The 18,838-nt window shown below is 43.4% G+C and overlaps 1 protein-coding gene across 2 annotated transcripts in view; it reads left to right on the forward strand.

The window, feature by feature from the left end:
- The window catches only part of ddr2l (discoidin domain receptor family, member 2, like), a 38,297-nt gene that overhangs the window by 16,764 nt on the left and 2,695 nt on the right, over positions 1-18,838 (forward strand). Inside the window, exons 2-18 of one of the 2 annotated variants that reach the window (XM_074670965.1) lie at positions 3,304-3,402; positions 3,885-3,987; positions 4,339-4,414; positions 6,349-6,501; positions 6,854-7,001; positions 7,274-7,379; positions 7,458-7,647; positions 9,854-10,100; positions 10,263-10,352; positions 10,436-10,578; positions 10,658-10,769; positions 13,022-13,132; positions 14,026-14,270; positions 16,354-16,481; positions 16,599-16,796; positions 16,879-17,113; positions 17,218-17,367. In XM_074670965.1, coding sequence (XP_074527066.1) covers positions 3,342-3,402; positions 3,885-3,987; positions 4,339-4,414; positions 6,349-6,501; positions 6,854-7,001; positions 7,274-7,379; positions 7,458-7,647; positions 9,854-10,100; positions 10,263-10,352; positions 10,436-10,578; positions 10,658-10,769; positions 13,022-13,132; positions 14,026-14,270; positions 16,354-16,481; positions 16,599-16,796; positions 16,879-17,113; positions 17,218-17,367 — 2,496 coding nt within the window. In that variant the 5' untranslated portion in view covers positions 3,304-3,341. The remainder of the gene's footprint in view (positions 1-3,303; positions 3,403-3,884; positions 3,988-4,338; positions 4,415-6,348; positions 6,502-6,853; positions 7,002-7,273; positions 7,380-7,457; positions 7,648-9,853; positions 10,101-10,262; positions 10,353-10,435; positions 10,579-10,657; positions 10,770-13,021; positions 13,133-14,025; positions 14,271-16,353; positions 16,482-16,598; positions 16,797-16,878; positions 17,114-17,217; positions 17,368-18,838) is intronic. The other variant, XM_074670966.1, reaches the window with a different exon arrangement.

Genomic DNA, 18,838 nt, shown 5'->3' on the forward strand with positions numbered 1-18,838 from the left:
ACAGACTGAAAAAAGGCAGAAAACAGACAGAAAACAGACAGAGAACAGACAGAAAACAGGCAGAGACAGACCAGAACAGACAGACACAGGCTGAAAACAGACAGAAAACAAGCAGAAAACTGACAGATAAAAGGCTCAAAACAGACAAAAAACAGGCTGGAAACAGACAGAAAAAGGCAGAAAACAGGCTGGAAACAGACAGAAAACAGGCTGAAAACAGACAGAAAACAGACAGAGAACAGACAGAAAACAGGCTGGAAACAGACAGAAAACAGACAAAAAACAGGCTGGAAACAGACAGAAAACAGACAAAAAACAGGCTGGAAACAGACAGAAAACAGGATGAAAACAGAATGAAAACAGACAGAAAACAGGCTGAAAACAGACAGAAAACAGGATGAAAACAGACAGAAAACAGGCTGGAAACAGACAGAAAAAGGCAGAAAACAGGCTGGAAACAGACAGAAAACAGGCTGAAAACAGACAGAAAACAGACAGAGAACAGACAGAAAACAGGCTGGAAACAGACAGAAAACAGACAAAAAACAGGCTGGAAACAGACAGAAAACAGACAAAAAACAGGCTGGAAACAGACAGAAAACAGGATGAAAACAGAATGAAAACAGACAGAAAACAGGCTGAAAACAGACAGAAAACAGGATGAAAACAGACAGAAAACAGGCTGGAAACAGACAGAAAAAGGCAGAAAAAGGCTGAAAACAGACAAAAAACAGGCAGAAACAGACAGAGACAGACCAAAACAGACAGAAAACAGACAGAGACAGACAGAGACAGACCAAAACAGACAGAAAACAGGCCGGAAACAGGCTGAAAACTGACAGAAAACAAACAGGAACAGACTGAAAACAGACAGAAAAACAGACTGAAAAACAGACTGAAAAACAGACTGAAAACAGGCTGAAAACTGACAGAAAACAGACAGAAAAACAGACTGAAAAACAGACTGAAAACAGGCTGGAAACAGACAGAAAACAGACAGAAAACTGACTGAAAACAGACAGAAAACAGGCAGAGAACTGACTGAAACAGAAAGAAAACAGACAGAAAACAGGCAGAGAACTGACTGAAACAGAAAGAAAACAGACAGAAAACAGGCAGAGAAGAACCACAGAGAACAGGAAGAAAGACTGAAAACAGACAGAACAAACTGAAACAAACTGAAACAGAAAACGGACAGTAAACAGAAAGGAACACAGACAGACAGAAACTGACAGAAAACACGCAGAAAACAGACAATGAACACAGGAATAGACAGAAAAAAAGTCAAGAAACATACAGAAAACAACAAAGAACAGACAGAAAACAGACAGAAAAGAAGTAAACAGACAGAAACTGACAGAAAATAGCAAAAGACTGAAAATAGACAGAGAACACAGAAACAGACAAAACAGACAAAAAAAGGACTGAAACAGACAACGCAGAAAACAGACAGAAAACAAACAGTCAGAAACAGGTAGAAAATACAAAGAAAACAGGCTAAAACAGACATAAACAGCCTGATACAGACAGAAAACAGAAAGGAACAGACAGAAACTGACTGATACAGACAGCAATTGACTAAAACAGACAGGAATAGAAAAAAGACAGAAAATAGACAGTACACAGAAAGATACAGACTGAAACAGACTGAAACAGACAAGAAACAGAAAACAGGCAGAGAGGAACAGACAGTAAATACAAAAACAGACTGAGACGGATAGAAAACAGACGGATGTTTGGAGAACTGACCGTCTTATTAATGAACTGGACCAGTTTGTTCTTGATTTTTCAGTATCAGCTGTAAAGATCTCTTCAGATCATCCAGTACCTGATAAAAAGTCTGAACCAAACTGAAACTGACAAGTTTCATCTTCAGACGAGCTGTTTTAGCTTTGTGTCAGAAGATTCTGCTCTACAACTGTGGAAACTGCAACTCCCATGATGCCTCTGTGCGACTGCTTCATTACAATCCCACTTTCTCACTTTTGCTTTACTTTATTCTTCTCTAAATGAAAACTTTGTTTCCTGTTTGATGTGAGGTCAAACTTTCTCAGAGAGCCTCAGTCTGTGAACACATCAGGCCTTTAGTTTGGAGCAGGCTTCAAAAACAGACGGGTCTTAAAACTCTTTCAATACAACACAAACATTTTCAAAGCTAGAATACCTTTATAGAGATTTAAAATAAATCTTACATCAGTTTTGCTCTGCAAAATAGTAAGTCTGTGACAAGTTAATGCACCCAGAGAGAGCTCAGTTCAGCCGACGCCTCACTCTGCTCCTGGATGTTCAGGTGTGACCTTGAGTTCACCTTTAAGTGAATTTTTTTACCTCAGAGATCAACAAACCCTCGACTGTGACCGTCTCTGTTTTCTTCTTCCGTTCATTGTTCTCCTCTCAGACTTTCCTCGCTGTCTTCCCTCAGCGATGAAGTCTTCAACCCTCCGACCTTTCCCTCCTCCTCCTCCTCCTCCTCTCTTTGTGTTTCCTCCTCTTTTTTTTCCTCCTCATCCTCAGGCTGCTCCCTCCCTCTCTCCCTCTGTCCAGCTGTTTCCTCCCCTCAGTCGATGTTTGTCGTTTGCAAACTGAAGGATTCATCTAACATACCTCTCTGATCTGTGTGTGTGTGTGTGTGTGTGTGTGTGTGTGTGTGTGTGTGTGTGTGTGTGTGTGTGTGTGTGTGTGTGTGTGTGTGTGTGTGTGTGTGTGTGTCAGTGTTGCGTAACCTCTCTGAGCAGGCTGCTGTTTGTTTCCAGTATTTATAAACTCTTGTGCTTCAGCGCTGACGTTGTGAAATCACACACACACACACACACACACACACACACACACACACACACACACACACACACACACACACACACACACACACACACACACACACACACAGCTCAGTGAAGCTGTCTGAATCATTGAACAGCTCCATAAAACTCAAACATTGCATCATCACTCAGGACGACCACAGGTCGGCTTTTTCCGTTAAATCTTTGAGCTTTGATTTTTATGAATGTGACAGAGTTTTTACCGTCTGACTGTTTGATTATTTAACTTTCCTGAGTGTTTTTTCATCATTTTCTGTTCTGTTTCTCCATCTCTAAAGGGTCGTCTGTGTTTTCTTGCTTTAAAAGTCTCATTTTCAGAGTTTTTTTTATCATCTTCGAGGCTTTTTTCTAACAGGAAGTTGCTTACTTTGACTAAAACTCACAGCAACATAATGACAACGTAAACAAATTGTTAATTTTTTATTTACCTTTGAATTATAGAATGATTCAGCTTTCTGACACCTGCCTTCTTGCTCTCTTTCAGAGATGTAGCGTGTCTGTTGGTGAGATCGTTGGACCATCATGCACCTCTTCCTGCTGCTGATTCTTCAAGCCACAGCAGCCTTTGCACAGATCGACCCTGGTATAACAAATAAACAATAACACACACACAAACGCACACACACACACACACACACACGCACTCGATATCTGTACTGCAGCATCCGTGCAGAAACAGGTTGGCAAAAACTGACTGTTAAAAATTAAAAAGTGGGACGCATAAATGTCCTCGTTTCATGGTGAACATTTGGACCCCACAAGGAAGAAAAACAAGAACACACAAACACACACACACACACACATAACACACATCATCACACGAGTACTTGTGATGACCCACAAAACCTCAGAAGGTCAAATAATCAAAATGAAGTCTAAACTCATTAACAGAAGTGGACAACGAGGACTTTTTACAGCGTCCTCACTATGAGTGAAATTTGACGATGGTCCCCACAAGGCTAGAAAAACCAGAGCACATGCACACACGTGTCACAAGTGGTACAAAAAAGTGTGTGAGTGGGTTAATGTGGCTGATGATTGAGTGTGTTTGTGTGCTTTTTTCAGCACACTGTCGCTATGCCTTGGGCATGGAGGATGGTCGCATCAAAGATGATGACATCACAGCCTCCAGCCAATGGTACGAGACCACGGGACCTCAGTACGCCAGGTCAGTGGGACAGATTCTTTTATTTCCTACATTTATTTTTTAGGTTTTTACACACTTTTAACTACAATAACTAAGCTCTGTGAAATAAAATCAGTGTGTATGACATTGTTTGGTTTTTAATATTTCTTATAGAGGTGCTTGAAAATGTCAAACGTGTTAAACGGAGCAGGAAACTGTACAGATTTGAAGCAGTGCAGTTCATTGTTTGTAATGTTAGTCAGAATTCTGCCTCAGCTCTTAGCTCTGTTTTTACACGATGAACAGGAAATGAGCTGTGCAGACACTCTCTGTAAATGTGATGTGTAGATATGAACTCTGTGTGTGTGTGTGTGTGTGTGTGTGTGTCTGCAGGCTGAACAGGGAGGAGGGGGATGGTGCCTGGTGTCCTGAGGGACAGCTGGAGCCTTCGGACAGTCAGTACCTGCAGGTTTGTGTCTGATTCAGAGACTATTACATCAATTTTTCAGTTTGTCCTAAAGTCTTTTGGTTGCGCAAGCTAAATCTCTTCAGGTCATATGAGGATAGTTTAGACTGCGTCAAACAAAGACCTCGTCTCTGTCATCACCTGTTTGTTTCTGAAGCAGTTTTGAAAGCTTTGGACGTCATGTTGGAAATGAAAAACTCGGCTGTGAGTGTTCCACAAAAACTGCTCCCCCTAGTGGCTGGCTGCAGTGTAAGTCAAAAACTCTGTCTCCCCAGTCATTCCAGATGAGCTGTGGTCAAACTTTAAAAAAACGTTCCTGTGTAGTGTTTTTCAGGAATAGTAAAAATTGTTGGGAGGGACAGACAAGAAGAGATCAAACTTTATAAAAGAAAAAAAACTTCAATCCAGTTCCTCTCCTCTCCTGTTGGGGGTATTTTAGCCTCATTTCTACCAAGCAGTCTGGTTCAGACCAGTGAGATCGGTTACGTCTGGTCCTTTTAGCCAACCACGCCACCCCCTCATGGTAGGTGGCGTGTAAGCCGGACGCCGATAGCCGTGTCAGTTACGTAATAGCGTGACGCCATAGCAGCACGACACAGTGTACTCCGCTAATAAATCCAAAGAATAAGAAAAACATGACACAGTAAACAAAGAGCAACGATGGAAGACATGCAGCATTTCGTTCTCTCTGTGATCGGTTCAGTCTGGCACCCCTACGGAAGGGTCCCAAAAAGTGTGACGGCTCGTCACGGTTATTTGGGGATCTGTCCCAGGGTTAGTCAGTGGAAACACCGTAAAATGTGCGCCGAGGCTTTTGGCTTCAGAACTGTACAATGGTAGAAGGCGGAGCCACGTTGTCCTTTCTATAAACAGTCTATGGTCTGACCACGCCGGCCAGTTCAAAATTAGATTCAGGGACTGGAACCGGCAGGAAGTTGGGCTCGCGTGAAAGCCCTGTATGTGGTTTCTTGCATTTTCTGACATCAGCCTCTAGTGGATGCCAGAGGAACTGCAGTTGTCTGATCTTTTGGACACTTTCATCAGGCCATGTTATGGCCAGTGGTGATTGCTCTAAGACTGCAAGTGAAGCTCAGCTTTCCCTAAAATGTCCCTAAAAAGTGTTGATATGTTCTGCTGTGTGAACATTTCATTGATAAAATCTGAGCTAGAATTCCTTCATCTTTAGTTCAGAATCAGCTCCTATCACAGGTAACTGGCTCCACCTCCTTCTCATTCATCCCCGCAGCGTCTCAGCGCTTTAACACAGTCGAACTCTGAACGTCTTCTGACTTCAGCAGGGAAGCGTAGAGTGGGTTGTTCCACTGTGGAAACTGGACGGTCATTGGATAAACGCTGGGCTTTGTCCCGCCCATCGGACGCTCAGCGTCTCTGGGGGTCTATGAGGTAGTGGGCTGGCCTGGACGCTGGGCTTCTGCATGATGATTGGATGATCTGTCTGAGGCCAAATCCCTTTTTGATTGACAGTGAAATGAGCCAGTCTGAGATCTTGAAGTATAACCCTCCACCAGAGCATCTTCTCAGTTGTTCTGGACTGATCCGGAGGCTTTATCGATCCACAGCAAGTTTACTTCTCTTAAAAACAACGAGCGTTGAGAGAACACTGGTGAAATCCCTGAAAAAAAACACCTTGTTGGTACGACAGGGTCACAGATCATTTTCTTTAAAAGGGACGGAGGGTAGAATTTACGTTAGAATAAATAAACAAATTTACGATGTAACGCAGCAAAAAATGAGCTTCTCCTCCTTGACTGACCAGCAGCCGCCACTGGTTATGACAAAATAATGACAAAGTAATGACCGTAAAATGTAAAGAAGAAGCTCCTGTTAATTGTCCCAGGATGTTTTGACCTCCTCAAGACTTTTGTTTAAGATGTATTTGATGTATGCTTGTGTGACATGGTCTGATGTGTCCTAAGGTGGACCTGGGCAGGCTGACCTTCCTGACCGTGGTTGGGACTCAGGGACGATACGCCAGGAGCTCTGGGAACGAGTTCGCCCGAGCTTACCGCCTCAACTACAGCAGGGACGGCGTGCTGTGGAAGTCCTGGAAGAACCGCCTGGGAAACCCGGTGAGTGAGCGCCGTGTTTCTCATTTCTTACAAAGAGAAATGAAACAGGAAGCTGAGAGAAGAGGAGACAATCTGGAGCGGAAACGTGTGATGGAGTGATAGGACGGAGCGATGGAGGGAAGAATGGGAGCTGCTTCTGGTCATTCAGAGTCAAATCAGAGGAAATGACATTTACACTCCAGCTTCCTGTTTGGACTTCGAGGTCCCCGGCTGCTTCAGTAACACCATGACGACGGAGTAAACACAACACTGGGGAAAGCCTGTGCACACTTATACCAAAGTTTACGGTAATATTCCTAAACTCTGGGTTGTTGATGTTTTTGTTGTTTTCTGTGTTGATATCTGTCTCCAGGTGATGGAAGGAAACAAAAACGCCTACGCCTCCGTCATCAACGACCTCCACCCCCCCATCATCACACGATACGTCCGTCTGATTCCCGTCACCATCCTGTCCACCACCGTGTGCATGCGAGTGGAGCTGTACGGCTGTCAGTGGGAGGGTACGACACAAACACACACTCAGCTCGGACACGTGTGACATCAGATGCTGTTGATGAAGTGGATTAAGACTTTAAAGTCCTCTTCCCAGAAGTGTTTACGCCTCCTTAGAGACCAGTAAACTCCTCAGAAAGCTCCTCCATCAAAGACGCCAACATCAAACCAAAACCGTCTACAAATCACAGCAACACGTTTGACGCCAGGAGTTTGTTTACCTGCAAGAAAAACATAATCGTACTCACTCTCTAACACGTCTCCTCTCTTTCCTCTGCAGACGGTCTGATCTCGTACACCGTTCCTGAAGGTCAGCTCATGATGCCGCCCCTTTACCCCATCGCCAGCCTCAACGACTCCACGTACGACGGAGCTCACGAGAAGAGGCGAGTTCACACATACCTTCAACATCGTTAATCTGTTTGTTTCCCGTCTCTGTGACTGACAGCTGTCTCGTCCAATAGGAAACTCTTTGGCGGGATGGGCCAGCTGACGGACGGCGTCATCGGTCTGGACGACTTCCTCCTAACGCGTCAGTACCACGTGTGGCCGGGTTACGACTACCTGGGCTGGAGGAACGACTCGCTGTGGACGCCGGGGTTCGTGGAGATGGAGTTCGAGTTCGACCGGCCGAGAAACTTCACGTCCATGAAGGTTTCAGATTCTGCTTTCATCACCTCTTCGCAGATATCGTCTGCTCGTTTGGAGACGTTTAGAAACAGGAAGTCAGCAGTTTACCAGGCACCATGAACATTTAACTTCTCAACTTTTATCAGATTTTACCCATGCTGCAACTGAGTTTCAATGCAAAACAAACCTGAGACTTTAGACCATTTTACAGTCAATCATCAAAAATATGTGCACGTATTTTGGCAACTTTGGAAACTGACAAGTTATTGTTCTTTAAACACTAAATTTAACCTGTTAGCAGAATAAAAATGTCTGGTTGTTCTGTGATCAGCTGTTAGAAACGATACAACACCAAGGGGTCAACTTCTATCTAGTTTTGACCGTTACAGAGCTACAGGTGTTTTGGAGCAAAGAGTGACTGTTCTAACTGTGGTTGCCAGCTGCTAAGTCACCAGTTAACAAGGTTAAACTCTACACTGAAACCTCTAACTTCAGGTAACCAGGTTTAACTGCAAATAAGTAACTTTGACTGACATTCTAAATCCAGTTTTGCTTTGAGAATTTACTAAAAATGTTGGTTTTGGGCCAAATTTAAGACCAAATGTTGACTCACTATGAAGGGTAATTATAAGTGAACCTATGGAGGGATTATCAGTCTATGTTATCATAAAGCTGCGCATGCATCTTGACCACAAAAGCAGCGTTTAGCTTCGTTTATTCAGACGAGTTGGCGTTTTTTAAACACTAAATTCAACGTGTTATCAGCATAGAAATGTACGATTGTTCTGTGGCCAGTTTTTGGAAGCAATACTACGTACAACAGAGGCAACTTCTGACAAGTTTTGACCACTAAAGCACAACCAGCGTTACTGGTACTGGTGACTTTCAGCCGACGGTAGCAGTGATTAACGGCCGGGACTTGCCAGCTCACAGGGCCACACTTTTCACTGAAACTCCAGTAACGTTAGCATTAAATGAAGTTTTGTACATTAGCATGCTCCTTCCAAACATTTTAAGATGTTTGTTGGATAAATCTGCAACAAATATGCAGGAATGTGTAGATTCTATTCATAAAAACTAGATTTTAGTTAACACACATTAACACTGTCTTCAGTGCATTAAGCATTCAGCAATGTGCTGTTTCTGTGCAGCTGTGTAGCTCACTGTAGCACCATCTGTTTTTACCATATGGAGCGTGCAGTCCTGCTAGTTTCTGGTAGGATAGTTGAGATTAGCCTGTAGTGGCTTGAAATCCACAGCTCTAGACCAGGGGTCTTCAACCTACGGCTCTGGAGCCTCATGCAGCTCTTTGACTCCCTTGCAGTGGCTCCATGTAGCTTTCAAAAATATTAATGAAAAAGAAAGTTTTTATGTTTTCTTACAGAGGGTATTGCTGATTAAGGACTTAATATTTTGTTTGCTAACTTTTTGTTGAACTCAATATTCTTCACATCTGCCACTAAATATATATATATATTTTTATTTATTATTTTTTAATCGCAAATTATTTTACTAATTTTTTTTTTTTACTTTTTTTTACAAATTTGGAAAAAAACAATGGTTTTTTTTGAGGGTATTGCTGATTAAGGACTTAATATTTTGTATGTTAATTTTTGTTTAACTTAATATTCTTCACATCTGCCAATAAATATTTATTTTTATTTATTTATTTAATATTTTTTTATTGCAAATTATTTTACTAAATTTTTTTTTTACTTTTTTTTTAAAAATTGGAAAAAAAAACAATGTTTCTTTGGAATTTGTCCATTTTTGAAGATTTCAATTTTTTGTATGTCTGCAATTTTTTACAAATTATTTAACTTCTTTTTTAAAAAAAAAAACTGCAAATTTTACAAATTTTGAAAATTGAGAAAACTTTTGACAGCATACTTTTTAGTATCATTTTGCAAAATTATTTGATTTTGTTGCATTTTTTTTATTCAAAATTTTTAAAATTTTGCAATGTTTCCCCTTTTTTATTTTGCAAACGTATGAAATTGATATTACAAATTTTACGTTTTTTAATATTTCAAATTTTATTAATACAAAACTAAGACATCCCATGCGCAATTTAATAAACAGTAAAACTTCTTGTTCAGATTAATATTCACTAGATTTTTAGTTTGAATGGAATTTTTTTACAGGTTGTTGCAGACCCCCAGCTCTAGACCAATCCTCTTAGCATCTTGCTTCTTGCCTCACTGAGCCTCCTCTCCTGCGTCCTCTCCAGGTTCACAGTAACAACAAGTTCTCCCGCGGAGTGAAGATCTTCTCCTCCGTGTCCTGTTGGTTCAAGCCCCCGCACCTCGCCAGCTGGGAGGAGGAGCCGGTGGCGTTTAAGACGGTGCTGGACGACAAAAACCCGAGCGCCCGCTACGTCACGGTACCCCTGAACCGCCGCACGGCCAAATACCTCCGCTGCCGCTTCTACTTCGCTGATGTCTGGATGATGTTCAGTGAGATCTCCTTTCAGTCAGGTAACACACACACACACACACACACACACACACACACACACACACACACACACACACACACACACACACAGAGTCATTTATGTGAGGTTTGTTTATGAAACTCTGAGCAACCCTTGTATCAACATGACAAACTAAAGTTACTTTTCCTCATCTGTCCCTCAGAGGACACCATAATCCCGACCCAGATGACCCCGTCGTTGACCTCCTCTCCGCCCAATACGGACATCACCGTGCCAACCACATCAAAGACAGGTGTGACCTTTGACCTCATCTTTGAAGCTGCTCTGTTTGTCAGAAAATGTTTAACCCTGATTCTCCTTATTCCTCCTCCTCAGCAGCGAATCCGTCCGCCAGTGACCCGCCCGACGATGGGAAAACACCCATTCTGATTGGCTGCTTGGTGACCATCATCCTCCTACTGGTCATCATCATCTTCCTCATCCTGTGGTGTCAGTACGTCTGTAAGGTGCTGGAGAAGGTGAGTGGATCTTCACGTTTAAAGAATGTTTTGGTTAAACTGAATATATGGTCCGGAATTTAAAGATCATTCCTTTTAGGCTCCACGTCGGATCCTGGATGAGGAGGTGACGGTCCGTCTGTCATCCTGCAGTGACACCATCATCCTCCAGACCCCCCCTGTGCCCCCCCGATCTGGTCACGCACCAACAGGTAGACAACCCTCTTTGTAGCTCCACTTGTGGGGCAGCTTGCTCTTTCTGGTTCTTGTTGTATTTGAAGTCTGTCGTTACTTTTAATGTCTCTTTTGTTGTTCATTGACACCAAACTGGTTGTGTTTCCAGCAGTGTTTTTACCATTTTTGTTCCTGTTTGTGTCCGGAGAGCCTACCTGTAATTATGGTTGCATTGTTTACACACAAGATCAGATGTTAGCAGCCTGTAGCATGTCAATGCTAACTGGTGCTAGATCTTATGTTCCCCATGAACTGAGGAGAAGGAGGCGAGGATGTTGGTGCTGGGGTGTGAGTGTGGGTGTTACAGGGAATGTAAGATCCATCTCCAATAAGATGGACAAGCTCGCCATGCTAACCCAGCAACAGAGAGAATACAAGAGAGCAGAGTAGCATCATGCTATCCACAGACGTGGCTAACAGAGCTAACATTGCAAGGATTTGATATGACAGGACAAAGGACAGCAAAACTGACCAGAGAAGTGAAGGTTACAAGCCCCATTTCCACCAAGTGGTTCAGTTCACCCTGGCATGGCACGCATTTTATCCCAAATATCTGAGCAAAGCTTTCCCACATTTTGGGACCCTTCCGTTGGGATGCCAGCGTAAACCAATCTGACCCCAGAAGTTGGAGCTACAACACTGCAGACTGTTGATTGGTGGAAATAATGGTCACTTCCTGTGTAACAGCGGCTGTATTTCTCCTGGCGGCTCACAGTCTTCTCTGAAACAAAGCTTGATTACGCTTCGAAACAAAGAGCCACATGCCAATCACAAAGAGGACTAATTGCTGGATGTCTTCCATTGTTGCTCTTTGTTTACTGTGTCGCTTTTTTCTTCTTTGTTGGATTTATTGGCAGGGTACTCTGTGTCGCGCTGATATGGCGCCTCACCACTATTTAACAGATGCAGCAATTGGTACCTAGCTTACAAGCTGCCTACTAGGGCTGGGACAATATGCTATTTTATTATGGTTGTTGTGATTATTCAATATTAACTGTTTGGGGGATTTTTAGTTAAATGATGATGATAATGTCTACAGACTTTATCAAGAGCCATGTTTCCCCCTAAAATGCACACCACGTGAGTCAGAGAGAAACATTTCGCCCTCTGCTGGAGAAAAGTGGTAACTCTTTTTCCAATCCAGTTTATAAACAAAGACTGAAATGAAGAATTTGAAAATAATTTTTTGACAAAGAATCCCGATTCTGAAATTCCAAATCAATCTTTTTCCTACCCCCACTGTTTACCACGAGGGGGCACAGTTGGCTGTGGAAACGCAAACAGAACCAGGCTTAGCCGAGCCAACCTGTACCAAACCGTACTGATCTAAACCGGACTGCTTGGTGGAAATGGGGCTTTATATCATTCTATTCATTCATTCTTATTGGAATTTCTGAACCACATCAGTGTTTCTCAAATTGTGGTCCCCAGACCACTAGTGGTCCACCAGTGCCCCCTAGAGGTCAATGTCTTTTTATTTAAATTTTACTTAATTTAACAAACACATGTTGTCTAATCCACGAGAAAAACGTTTTTAATTCTTTAAAAAAAGGTCTGAGTGGTGACATTGGATATATGTAAATAGCGAGGCAGAATTATGCATTTAGACATGGAGGATGGTGAGTAATTTAATTTAATCAAAGTACTTAAGTATTTAAAAACTGGCAATCTTAAGTATTATGGAATAATATATCAGAAATGTAGTTATACTCAAATTTTTTGGGTCCATTTTCTCCCTCATTCTAAAAAAACACCAAACCATGAGGGACTAAATGCACTTTTTACTCTGTAGTCACCACAATTGTGAAAAATACTAGTTCTGAATAAAGGAAATTGAAGAAATAAGAAGTGTGTTTTTAATTGAAAAAATAATTATTTGCCAGTTGCGGCCTTAGTTTTTGAGTTTAAAGTATATCAGTTTTTTCTCTACGGGGGTGTTTTGGGGCTATTTAGCCTGATGGTCGACCAGATTTTTCTGGGAGGATAAGTGGTGGAAACACTGAACTAATAAACCTAATAAACCTTCCTTTTTGCTGCCGTGACTTTGATATTTGTGGGATGAATAAAGGAGTATCTTATCTTAGTATCTGTTCTTACATGATGTTGGTACAAAGTCAACTGACCTGATTTCAACCTAGCGCCCCCTGCTGTTCTTTAAAAAATGGCCCAAGAATGTCTTATAAAGTTCTGTGACTCTGTGTTGATCCATTGACTCTCTTTGTCCCCTCAGCTAACACTGACCCTCACTATGAGAGAGTCTTCCTGTTGGACCCTCAGTACCAGAACCCGGCCGTGCTGAGGAACAAGCTGCCGGAGCTGTCGCAGAGCGCAGAGGCCTCAGGTAAACCGATACACAGACTGTTCGTACTGACAGGAAGGAGAGCACAAAGAGTCTGAGGATCAGGATTTCAGACTCTCACAAAGACCTTCGTTCGTTTATAAAACTCTGCTGCTCTTAAATCTGACTCAGCCGTGTCTTAAAAGTCTGCAGATCCTCCTTCATAACATGTTCCAACAGGAGCGATCCGAGGCCTCTATCTGCTGCAGTCTGCCCCCTGCTGGCAGCTCCGTCTCTGTTTCTAACAGCTCTGAATGCTCCTCTTCATCAGACCTGAAGTCTTCCTCTCTCCTCTGAGGTGCATGCTCATTCACTCTGCAGTGTTTCTCTCTTTTACCTCCCAGCCCTCTCTGTCTCTGTCCCCGTCCACCTCCTCCTCCTCCTCTTCCTCCTGCAGCTCTCCTCCTCGGTAATCCTCTCTATGACCTCCTCCTGCTGACTTCCTGTCACATGACGCCTGGCTGGCTGCGTGGTAAGAGCTGAAAGGTGTGACTCCTGACGTTAAGACGTCTTTTGGTTTCAGTCGATGAGACTCAGAAGATGAAGCACGTGTTTTGTTTCTCTCTTTTTTTTAAGTCTTGAAGTTTTTTAAGTGACTTTTTTTTTATTTATCACATTTTAAAATGAGATTCAGATCATTCCAAGTCCAAAATACACAAAATAAACTGGTTTGATTCAAATAGGATATCCATCATCATTGCTTTAATGTTTTTATGACTAAGTTATTCATCATGATATGCATGGCCCCAAATTTGGGGGCGGAGTCTTCAAACAAGCACCAAATTTAGGCCCCACCCCCAAATATCCACAAACTTTCTCCAGCATCAGAAAGTTTTTGTTTTTATTGAAAAATATTTTTAAAAAAGTGCCTGACCATCCGCTGCTCTCTCTGACAGCTTGTGGAGGCGGCTACGCCGAGCCTGACATCACCCAGTGCACGCCACACCAGTGTTTCCACAGCAACGCCCCGCACTACGCCGAGACAGACATCGTGAGGCTGCAGGGTGTCACAGGAAGCAACATGTACGCCGTCCCCGCGCTCACCGTGGACTCACTCACCAGGAAGGACATCTCTGCCGCCGAGTTCCCGCGACAGCAGCTGATCTTCAGGGAGAAGCTGGGGGAGGGGCAGTTTGGAGAGGTGAGCTGGGGGAACTGGCTTAAGATGGCGTTTGACTTCATGGGGGATCTTTGTGTTCACCTGTACCTGTTTGCAGACAATTGGATTTGAGTCGCAAATTCAAACTCAACTCGACTTGAGGGTAAAAAACTTGAGATTTTCGACTTGACTTGAGACATGCCAAGTCAGATGACTCGTATCATGTTTACCACGCTATAGAGGGATTATCAGTCTGCTTCATCAAAAAGATGCGCGTGAATCTCGCCCGCAGAAGCAGAGTTTAGCTCCATTCATTCAGACGAGTTAGCGTTTTTCTAACACTAAATTCAACCTGTTAGAAGCATCAAAATGTGCGGTTGTTCTGTGGACAGCTGTCAAAAACAATACTACACAATAGAGGCAACTTCTGTCAAGTTTCGACCATTACAGAGCAACCGGTGTTTCAACGTTAATAGCGACCATGCTAACTGGCGACTTTCAGCCGACGGCAGTTGTAATTAACAGCCGAGAGTCACCAGTTAACAGGGTCACACTTTACACTGAAACACCAGCGACGTCTGTGTGTGTAATTAAATGTGTATTCTTTATCCAACCTCAGTTAACCAGGTTTGACTGCAAACAAGCAATAATAACTGCTGATACTCAAAACACAGATTTGACTTTGCTTATTTAATGAAAAAGTTGGTTTGGGGCTGAGGCTCTGACCAAACATGGACTCAATATGGACAGTTAATAATGAGCGAACCTATGAATTATGATTAACAGAAAAGAATTTTATGACCAAAGTTAAATTAGGGGATATTATGAAACAATGTTTACGTCCTGCTCTGTCACAGTCTGATAAGTGGCCACGGGTAATGCAGTCATGAGCATCGAGTGACGGTTGTGTTTCCTCACTGGGTACATGCTAGATTTCTCTGCTAAAAACGTCTGTCCACCTAATATCTGTCCACTCACTGCTCTTTCACAAACCTGGGAGCATTTTACTGACCGTCAAAGTGGTGACATTAAGTTAAAAAATGTGGTTTTTGGTGGTTAACTCCTCCACGTCGGTTGACAAGCCATTATACCCCGCAGTGCTTCTGCACCCAAGTTGCGCGAGTATCCGCCATTGTTGATAAACAGATAATCCCTTTATAGGTTCCCACCATAACTGATTGATTGGAGACAGGTGTGTAGCAAGATTACAAGCACGCGAGCAGCCAATGGGCACACACAACACAGAGTGGTTGTTGGCTAATAATGGCGACTGCCCCCGAGCCTGTAGCCAGATCTGCTGCTCCAAAAGCCGAGCAGTTTGCGTTTAAAAACTTCCACTCCAATGGAAAAAGAAGGAATACGCAGCAAGATATACGACGCTAAAATAAACTCAAAAGAGGGAACAACGACCAACTTTATCCGCCATTTAAAGACTGCTCACGAAGCCAAGCTAACACTATTAGAAGTGTGTGAGCGTGTGTGTGTGTTGGTGATATGATGTCGACAAAGAGTTTCACTCCCCACTGTGGCTAACGTTGATATGAGCTACTGTGGCCTCTGACTGCATCAATAATCTCCATTCATGGCAGCAAGCCCCCGTCTTCATCACTTTATCACTCTTCATCACAAACATCCAGTCGTGACTCGTCAGCAGAGGAAATAACTCCCATCATAAACCTTTATTCCTTCTCATATAGCCTCCCATCAGTTTTTCCTCTAGTTATAGCTTCATTTAGTCCACTCTGTTATTCTTTAGGAAGGTGGAGAAAGGAGCCTATGCCAGCAAAACAAATGCACGTGGCCAGAAACTATAGGCAGCTTAATTAGTGCCTGATGATAAATTACATATTAAAGTATAATTATACCTCTCCATTATAATATTAGAATATATGGTTTAATCCATGCAGAGCTGCAGACTAATCTGATGGTATTTTTTGACATTTTAGGAAGATAAGGTTTCTCTCTTCAAGATACAAACCTGAGGTACAACCTGTGACTCGACTCCACAACCTTTGTGACTTTACTCGACTTGACTAAACTACAACAGAAGGACTTGAGACTTGGACCAAATGACTTGTTATTCACTTGGGACTCGTACATTTGTCTGCTTGTTTGTCTCCTAAAGGTCCACCTGTGTGAGGCTGAAGGACTCCCTGAATTCCTGGGAGAGGGGTCTCCTCTTCCTGACAGAGACGGTCATTCTGTCCTGGTGGCTGTTAAACAGCTGAGAGCTGACGCCACCAGCCAGGCCAGGTAGGAACATGAGACTCAGTAAATCAACCAGATCTCTGGACGAAAACACGGTGACATATGAGGCGAATAAAGCTGAAGGTAAAAGTCACGTTCTGTGTCTTCCTGTGTCTCACTCAGAAACGACTTCCTGAAGGAAATAAAGATCATGTCCCGTCTGAACGACCCCAACATCATCCGTCTGCTGTGCGTGTGCGTCTCGTCCGACCCGCTGTGCATGGTGACCGAGTACATGGAGAACGGAGACCTCAACATGTTCCTGTCCCAGCGGGAGATCGAGAGCACGCTCACACACGCCAACAACATCCCCTCAGTCAGGTAACATGCTAACATGCTAACACGCTAACATGCTAACCTCTAATCCGATCTGTTTTTAACGTCCTGCTTCCTCGTCCCGCAGCCTCTCCGACCTCCTCCACATGTCGGTGCAGATCTCATCGGGGATGAAGTATCTGGCGTCCCTGAACTTCGTGCACCGGGATCTGGCCACCAGGAACTGTCTGCTGGACCGCCGGCTGACCATCAAGATAGCAGACTTTGGGATGAGCAGGAATCTGTACAGCAGCGACTACTACCGCATCCAGGGCCGGGCGGTGCTGCCTATACGGTGGATGGCGTGGGAGAGCATCCTGCTGGTGAGACACGACCAAATAAAGAAAAGAGACTTTGATTCACGCGTTTCCCCTGAAAAACTGGAGAAAAGCAGAAATAAAGACTTCACTTCTCCCCCACCCCACAGGGTAAATTCACCACTGCCAGTGACGTGTGGGCGTTCGGGGTCACCCTGTGGGAGATCTTCACACTGTGTAAGGAGCAGCCCTACAGCCTGCTGTCTGACGAACAGGTCATAGAGAACACTGGCGAGTTCTTCAGGAACCAGGGCAGACAGGTAACACCAACTAAACACCTGAACAAGGGATATTCTTACCGTAAAACTTCTGAAAAAAGCTCCTCCAAATTCAAAGCAGAGTCTCTCAGTTAGAGCCTGTGTGCATTTATCACTCAGTGACACTGAAACACAACACAACACACATTTTAGCAGGCTAAGAGTGACACCAAGATCCAAAAGCTTCTTTTGGAATGTCATTGATGTCTCAGTGCCACCTGCCAATCACTCAATGGCACCTGTAACAGTTGCACAGCAATTGGCAGGTGTCACTGAACATAGGGAGGTGTCAGTGGGTGCGTCTCAATGCGTTAACTTCGTGCTTCCTCCGTCCTATCTCCTCCACTACACCGGAAGTACTTTCCCAGTCGCCATTTTGAAGACTGTCCCAAAGCGATAATTGCGCTCAGAGGAGAGAGGAGAGAGGAGACTGATCGGAGGAGCTATGATCGAGGAAACACGAGAGCCGGCTTTGCGGAAGTCTTTTTACTGACCGACACGCCCCCATATGGTATATCACTCTCTGATTGGACGCTGCAGCAGCTCAGACTTAACATGAAACTTTACTAAAACACAACGGCGTTTAATGAGAGAAAAGACGAGCTGAGGACAGGCACAGAGGATCGTTCAGAAACTGATCATAAATCTGGTAATTAAGTGTTTGCTGTGAGTTTAGAGCACAAAACACTAAACACAACCATCATCAAATCAATATAATCAGAGGATTTATACAGAAAACTGACTGATCAATAATATCTTCCTGAGACACAATAAGGTGGGTTATAGTAATATATTAATATAACTCACCTTATCTGATCGTGAACTCTGAAGCTTCAGAGTTCACGATCAGATGGGCTCAAGATAAAGGATAAATAATTCATAAATTATTTCACAATTACGCATTTTACCGGAAAAGTGATCCATGAGCTTCTAAACAGCTCACAGAATAAACAGAGAGCAGGTTTTCTTTATGGTAACGAGTTTGTTAAACAGGTTAAAGGAAAAGACAAAGCTCTGTTACTGTTTCTGTTTGATCAGAGTTATTACAGTGCACATGTGCAGACACACAAACAGCTGTTAGAGCTGACTGACAGATGATCCAGAGGTGATCAGCTGATGCCGTCATCACTGAAACACGTCGCTTCATGTGACACTCCAGAGGAGAGGACGTCCCATTGCTCTAAAGACGAATCTCCTCAATCCTCTCTCCTCTCTTCATTTCCTTGCGTCTCTCCATCATCTCTGGTGGGAGGGACTAAGACGCAAGAGAACGACGCAAGTGGAGGAAGGAAGGATGAAACTTTGGAGCTTTGAGACGCACCCTGTGACAGACTATCAGGTGTCATTGAGTGATTTGGTAGATGTCACTGAGAGACTTGCAGATGTCACTGATGAACAGCAGGTTTCACTACGGGATTGACAGATGGCACGAAACCAGTGGTTCTTAACCTTAACCTGGTCTCAGGGGTTCGGC

The sequence above is a fragment of the Halichoeres trimaculatus genome, unplaced genomic scaffold, assembly GCF_033239565.1.
Source record: "Halichoeres trimaculatus isolate MK-OKI-2021-1 unplaced genomic scaffold, fHalTri1.1 fHalTri1_scaffold_5, whole genome shotgun sequence".
Lineage (NCBI taxonomy): Eukaryota > Metazoa > Chordata > Actinopteri > Labriformes > Labridae > Halichoeres > Halichoeres trimaculatus.